At 40.0% G+C, this 8017-nt stretch overlaps 1 protein-coding gene across 1 annotated transcript; it reads left to right on the plus strand.

Annotated features, from left to right (window-relative positions):
• The first annotated feature begins 5206 nt into the window (after positions 1 to 5206).
• Positions 5207 to 6373, plus strand: LOC103149946 (trace amine-associated receptor 1-like). The gene is made up of 2 exons (XM_007569335.2): positions 5207 to 5332; positions 5443 to 6373. Exons 1-2 carry the CDS (start codon positions 5253 to 5255, stop codon positions 6248 to 6250), a joined length of 888 nt encoding a protein of 295 aa, XP_007569397.2. The 5' UTR covers positions 5207 to 5252; the 3' UTR covers positions 6251 to 6373.
• The last annotated feature ends 1644 nt before the right edge of the window (positions 6374 to 8017 follow it).

Genomic DNA, 8017 nt, shown 5'->3' on the forward strand with positions numbered 1-8017 from the left:
CTTTTCCCCCCCATATTTAAATGGTTTGGCACGAAGCCACACAAAGGCCCAATTATTGTCAGATGTGTGGAATGAAAAAGGCCCTGGTTTAGAGAGGAAGAACGTTTTCTCATTGGCCAGGTTTGCTTGGAGAGATTTTTACTCCATAGTAAATAAAATAATTTGGAAACAGGAAGGAGAACAGCAGGAATCGTTTTCTGCCAAACCGACACTGGACAGAAGATGGCAACATTGTGCAAAAACCGAAGGGGTGAGGTCAATATTTTTCACAAAGCATTTGCTTTAAAATGGAGCGATGGAGTTTTAGTAGAAGGAGTAAAACGCAAGAAACAGAACAAGAAATAAGTACAAATAAAACATTAGTAACTCCTCCACATCACAGGGAATACAACAAAATTAAATCATGAAGTGTTACAGACAATGTCTGCAAAAAACAAATGGATATTTGAAAAAAACATAATGTGCAGAGATTACTGTGTAGAATGTGCTTTAGTGAACATAGCATGTAAAGAGCTCAGCTTTTTTATGCCAACATGTTTGAAATATGCAACACTGGAAGAAATAATATCCTCCAAACTCACTTCTGCATATGTCCATTTCCTACTTGGGTTACAGACAGACCAGACTACTGTTGTGTGTGTGTGTGTGTGTGTGTGCGTGGTTCATTACCACTCGCAGTAAATCCACAAAGTTCAGATCAGAATATTTAATGTAAAAGGGAGATTTTGACTTTCATAGAAAAATAAACTTGTGGAAGTATTATTATCCAAATGGACAAAATAAAAAAATTCTTGTTATCTCTCTTGTTTATTTTCATCTACTAAAGAGAGTAATAACTCCAATAACACAGATGGGTCCCCTGCCTTCCCATCTTTTCAATAAGAGTCACAGGCCTGCCATTCCCTTAGTCTGTGACGTCTTTCAGTTGAGAAATGGTTTGTTTTCCTTCAACAAACATCTCTCGTTTTAGAAGGATCAGAGGTTTTATGCTATGTTGAGGATGGGCCATCTTGTCACATTTCATTTTTATTTTCATTTTTCATTTTTAAGGCCTTTCCTGTTTACCCACATATTCCAGTACACAGATCCACACGATGGAGCCCTGCCCTGAATAAAATCCATGCTGTTCTGGGAGAGTGCAGTCAAATGAGATAGTGATGATTTAGAGCAGGGGTCCTCAGATCCAGGTCTGGGACAAATAATCAGGTCATTATCACCACTCTGGAGAACGTGACTGCACTGAGGAGGTGATTCAGCCATGTGACTGAGGTGCGTTGAACCAGGAACCCAGCTAAAAGTTGCAGGACACGGGCCCACCTCCACCTTGCTGACATGCGAGATGAAGTGGAGCTCTGCCATTACTGATCTGCAACTTAAACCAAGTAAACAATTTGTACACCTGAAACGGTTTCTCATTTCTTCATGCTTCAACACTTACCTTACTAAGAATCAAAAGGTGTTGGTTGCAAATCAAAAATTTTAACAACTTGCCACGATTTGTGATGATGGATTTTAGTTTTGTCAACATGTGAAGGCGACTGCAGACGTAGCTGCCAAGAACACGGCAGCATTTGGCCCCTCTAACAAATGACAGGTTGGCGAACGGCTGTTGGAGCTTTTGTGTAGACGCAGTCATGTCCTGTTTAGAAGAAAAACCGTTGAGGATGTCGGCTGAACAACCAGTTACATTCCTATGTGGCACCAGTTCAAACAAAGAAGGAATGATAATGTATGTGGAAGATCCAGCTAAGGGTGTGACAGACGTCTGTCAAGAGGCATCAAGGCCACAAAGAAGTCCCAGACAAAAGTACAGGACTGATGCAGACCGCAGCTGACTGTCAAACACGGGATCTGACGCTTCTGAGGTGCAAAGTCATGATGGAGGGGTGTGAGCTCTGGAGCATTTTTAGCTGCTGTTGTGAGGCACACCATGTTGAACGCCTACAGAAATCACAAATACAAGTCGCTGTGTGCCGAGTTCTGACCCAAACTGATTCATTTTTTATAGTTTTATTACCTTCGGAGACAACCCCGTGTCATTTCCTGCCAGAAACAAACTTCCCGATTGACTGTAAATAACATTAAGAATAACTCTGTCAGGGGTTTGAATAATTTTGGGCTTAATTGTTTCTTCCCATCTCTGCTTGACATGTGTAGCAAATTAAAGTGCCTCTCAAAAGGCACAACTTTTAATCCTTAAAGCCATTGTTCAAAGTTTTTATGCATAACATTTCAATCAATGAAAAATTGTTATCATGAAATTATGACTTGGTTATTTTATTTAATTTTTTTCACAAGTAATGAGACGTTCATCCTGTTCGAAAGCATCAAACCAGAAAACCAGTGGTGGGTTTTAACTGAAAGATTACAGAACAGCCTAATTAAATTAGTGCTTCTGAATTTAACAGGCAAAGTTCACCTAGGGGAAGCTAAGGGCGCTAAACATTTTAAAGTTAGCCAAATCGCTAAACGGATAAATAGCTCTGATGTTAGTGAATGCATGCCCACCACTGCAAAAAACAAACAAACAATATGTTCAAGTACCTCAGAGTTTTAAATTCATGATTTGTTCAACCACCGTGACATGGTGATGCCGTTTTTGTGCCAAAGTTGCCTTGTGGATTTTTTTCGTTATTTTCCTGATTGATGCGTATTTACAGTGAAATCATTCTGAAACTTTCAAGTGTCTCGTCAAGCTGTGGTTTTAGTTAAACGATGTAAACTAGCGAACGTCTGGATAACCCCGCATGGACATGAGCTTTATTTCAGGTTAGTCAGAACTGCTGTAAATGGTTGATGTAGCTTTGGGATTCTGATTCCTTTTCCCCTAAGAAATGTCTGTTTCTCACTTCAATGGTACATGATATATGTGATGGTCCATAAAAATGCATCTATCAAAGTCCCTTTATTTTACCTCGCACAAAACTTCGGACTTTTGAGACCATTGTGTTTGAGACCCACATCACATGTCTCTCTGGGAATCTAATACTTCACCTTAGTGGTGTTTACACAGTGCCAGGTGTTATCACAAGGACAAACCAGACCTTTGAGTTTCTGACCAAGTTTAAGAAAGAGAAAATATTCTCTTTCGGTAATCTGATCGTTGCCGCCGGATAAGAAGAGCAAGAAAGTACAAACTTTGTGAACCTTCCGACTTATTGAAAACATAACAGATCGCATTGTGTTTCTTTTCACACCGTTTGCATCATGAGTTGATGTGTGGCACTGACATCATGTGTTTACCGTGGAAGCCAAGATTAGCTTGCCGACACCTCTGATTGGAAGGATTCCACTGAGACGATGGTTTAACACAGGAAGGTGTGAATCGTGGACAGGAGAAACTCATTGGAGAGCCATTAACCTCATGTATGTTTGTTTTGTTCGGCTTCTAATGAAAGTGTTCCCCTGAGCCCAGACAATGGACCTGAGTTTAAAATGTGTGTGTGTGTGTGTGTGTGTGTGTGTGTGTGTGTGTGTGTGTGTGTGTGTGTGTGTGAAAAGAAAACCAGTGCAGGAAAACATATTAAGTTTTTATTGGTATAATACTCACATACTTGTAAAACTTTCAGCATATGTTCAAATCCTCCTTTTTCTTTTTGGTTTCATTCCTTTTGACGTCCACCAAGTAAAACTCTTTTCCTGCTTTTTTATGTGAATCAGGTTTCAGTCAGAGGCTGCTTTTTTACTTTTACTGAATAAAACGTGCAAGTTAAGCGCAACACGGTGTATGAATAAAGCATGGAGTGTCTGTGGTTTACTGTCCTTCTAATTTCAGAGCAAGTTCAAAGTTTGTCTTTTGAGACATGAACTCTTTACCTGCTCTGACTACAGTTCTTCAAGGTTTTTGAACAAACAAGAAACACACAGACAGACAGGCTCCTGCAAGTAGAAAAGACAATAGCAGCAGGGCCTGAACAGCATGTTCCGACTGATGGGATCAACTGGCACATTCACAACGCCTTAATGCGAAGAGAATCGGACCTATTCAGACTTTTCACATCTTGTGAAAACTCACAAGCCACGAAAATCTGAAGGAGAGCAAAGCCGCTGTTGTAACAAGAGGTTTAATAAAAGCCATGTGGGGGACATAGCAGACCAAATCTGAACCTCTGGACCTACACAGTACATACACAGTGACCCTGAGTGCTCTACCCATATTAGTCAGTGAATGCAAAAAGTGGCAGCATTGTGCTGGGGGATGCTTTCCCTCAGCAAGCAGGCCAGACTTTAAATGGACAGAACCTGGTGGAGGCTGCCAAAGGAATGAGCCTGAGCCAAAAGGTCAGCAAGTGTAAGCTTACAGCCAGAGAACCGCCATCTTCGAGTTCAGAGAGGACATAATAATGTGCAACATTGGAGATTGTAGTTTTTAGTCACTCCCACCAACCTCCTGCCGAGAAAAGCAGTTAAACTGCCCACAAAGGATGATTAGTTTGCACCTTTTAGAAATGTGTGTCAGCTGTCGTCCAGAAGGGGTTGCTGCAGCTTCATTCACTCCCCTAAAGGATTTTTGTATTTTATACATGGGCCTCACACTCTTCAGATTTGTATTTCAGAAAAGAAAATGTTGAAAAGCCACCCATCAGTTCCCTCACACTTTAAAAATATGTATGTACTTTACGTTGATCAACGAGATAAAACCCAGATTAAACACTAGGAAGTTTGGGGTTGTGTGCCTGTGTATGTACTATTGTTAGCTGAGCCTTTGTTTTCCTACATGATGTTTTGAACACATGGTTTTCTGTTAACCGACTTTTCTATGATCTTATGTACATATGATTTTTTACCTAACCTTGTATGGCAAATTTAATTAGCTGTTGAAATTTCTTTCTCATCCCATGATCGTATCTGTCATACTGTATTGTCAGTTTGACATCTAATAGATGAGAAAAGACCACTTGGTTTGGAAGAGTTACATGTCACTCCAACACTGCCTAGAAAAAAGTATTGGAAAGAAGCCAGATAACCTAGAGTGGAAGCTGTTGAAGCTAGACATAAAAAAATAAAAAAAACAATCAAGAAATGACTCTACATCTCTATGGAGCATGTTAAACAGCTGAGGCGTGGAGACAGGAGAAGAGGGTGGAGATAACCTTACAGGTTATCAAAAAACAAAAAAAAAAACAACTGAGGTCTCCACAGTTTAGAGTCGCTTTCCACCAGAGATGATGCAGGAAGCTGAACTCTGCTTCCCAGAGTTCTTCAACTCCTCCTGCAAGAGGCTGACGCTTCCTCACTTTGAGGTTGTACTCATGTACATTGTGCTGTCCTCTATCGCTGTCCTAACAGCCTTTCTAAACTTGCTGGTCATCATCTCTATCTCACATTTCAGGTGCTCACCCAGCAGTTTTTAAGAATGTCTACATTCACCAGCCTTTGTAATTAATGTTAAGTCATGCGCACATGGATGTCTAAAGGTATTGTTGTGCTCTTCTTCCGCAGGCAGCTGCACACTCCCACCAACCTCCTGCTCCTCTCGCTGGCCATCTCAGACTTTTCTGTGGGCCTCCTGTTGTTTTTTCAAACTGCTCTCATAGACGGCTGCTGGCTTCTCGGTGACATTATGTGCACGGTGTATCAGTATCTAGCGTATGTTATCACCTCCGCATCGATAGGGACCATGGTGCTCATATCTTTTGACCGATATGTAGCCATTTGTTACCCCCTGCATTACTCCACCAAAATCACACAAGGCAGAGTCAAGGTCTGCATCTTCCTGTGCTGGATGTGTTCTTGGGTATTTCAAAGTCTGATTCTGATTGAGAACCTGAAGCAGCCAGGTAAGTATAACTCCTGCATCGGAGAGTGCGCCTTTGTCATTAGCTACATCGCAGGATATGCTGATCTTGCATTTTCCTTCATTGTTCCCATCAGCGTTATTGTGGTTTTGTATCTCAGAGTGTTTGTGGTAGCCGTGTCTCAGTCTCGAGCCACGCGCTCTCACGTCGCAGCCGTCAGCCTCCGACACTCTGTGACGGCTAAAGCTTCCCAGCTGAAGGCAGCAAAGACTCTTGGTCTTGTGGTGCTGGTGTTCCTGCTGTGCATGTGTCCATATTACTGTGTTGCTCTCTCGGGGGAAGGCAGCGCTATGAGTGCTTCATCCGCCGCGTTTGTCATATGTTTGTTCTTCTTTAACTCTTGCTTAAACCCCATCATCTATGCCTTTTTCTACCCCTGGTTCAGAAAATCAATTAAGCTCATATTTACTCTTCAGATATTCCACCATGACTCCTGTGACACCAGCATGTAGTCGCTTGCCTGTAAAAGACACTTATGTTTGTAGATGGGCAACTCAGTTGAAGACGTTGAGCTCTGTAAAACGGAAATAAGCTTTTTTTTCTTTTCATACAAAGTTTAATTATGCTGTTTTAGTGTTCTGTGCACATTATACCATAAAATAAAGAAACTGTAGTTTGATCCTTTTTTTTGTCATTTCCATATCAGGTTCAACGTCACTTAATTTACTTTCATTTAAGTTATAAAATGGTTGAGATGGTTTAGAAAAGTTCTTCTCTGCCAACTTCCAGACAAATGATTGAAAGGACTATTAGCGATCAAACCAGGGATGGAGTGAAGACCAGTTCTTCTGAAGAACAGGTCTTGGTCTTCTGTTCCAAGCATTTGGTCTAAACAATGTTTAGAACTTTGACAAATATTTCAGGACTTTGCTTCACCTACACCACAAAATGCAGAAATTAATGGAAAGAGAGATAATTACTCAACCAAAGCTACTTCTTGGTATCAAACTAACAATTGTTATAATAAACTAATACTTAGGTAATTAAATGCAGCCACACATTGATACATATTTTCTAAACTTAATTAATCAGTTTATACCCGCACAATAATTGTGTGATACATAAAAAAATCACTGAGCGAGTAGGATAATAAAGATTTGTCATATTTAAATAAAACCTTTTTCATATGATTTTCTGAATAAAAGCAGATAAGATCAGGGGCATCGCCAGGAATCTTGTTCTCTGTGACAAAAAATTAAATTGGGCCCCCCCCTTTGCAGCTGCTGTTACAATTTCTTGAGTCTTTTTGACCCATAATAAGCGTCACAATTTTAAGGCTTGCAACTATCTTGCTTTCTTTGGTCCGACACTCAGTGGCGCAACTACACATTATTCAGGTGGATGCGAAAACATAAATCGCATCCACCTGATGCGATTCATGTTTGTATATTAAAGGTTTAATATAACAAAAACAACCTGGTGAGAAACGTAACCCCAGAAAATATTACTGGTTGCTATGGCGATATCAAAATGATTAACTTTTCCTGAAGTTTTCCAACTGTGAATGGTATCTCAGCTACAGAAATCCAAAGATTTGTTGCTTCTTTCATCAAAATGACACCAAAATAGTGTATCTTTGGAGATGTTATGCTTTCTACATTGGCACCATCAATTAGGGACATCAGGTGTCATTTCTTGCATTTCAAGCAGCACAAAATTTTACCATAAAACAAAAACATAAACCGGTGGAGTGGAGTTTTAAATAAACACGCTCTACAAGCCTCTCTGGGCTGAAACATCTGCTGGGAAAGCAGTGTTTGAGACACTTGAACTGAATGTAAACAGTGCAAGGAAGAAGGGAAGGGGAAAGAGAGGGGGAAGAAGAGAAAAGAGGGAGGAAAAATCTGAAGCTTCTACACAAGCACATGTTTCAACAGCATTCATGTCATTGTAGTAATAATACCTGTTTTATGCTCCACTAAGAATATTTTTACACTAATTTCAAGTTCAATATAGCATAACATCCAAATTACTGTTAATTCTGAATTACTATACTGTTGATAGTATCACTTTTGAGAGGGCCAACAAAATTATAGAACACACAAATAAATGATCAATGACATTTATTCACTTTTACACAGGGGTGAAAGTCGTTTTAAATTCTTGGGGGTACTATGACAGAAAAAAGAATAAATAAATAAAAAAATCATATATATATGCATACATTATTATGCACAGAAAGGTAGCGAGCGTTTTACTTACACACACACACACACACA

Source organism: Poecilia formosa, unplaced genomic scaffold, assembly GCF_000485575.1.
Source record: "Poecilia formosa unplaced genomic scaffold, Poecilia_formosa-5.1.2 Scaffold239, whole genome shotgun sequence".
Lineage (NCBI taxonomy): Eukaryota > Metazoa > Chordata > Actinopteri > Cyprinodontiformes > Poeciliidae > Poecilia > Poecilia formosa.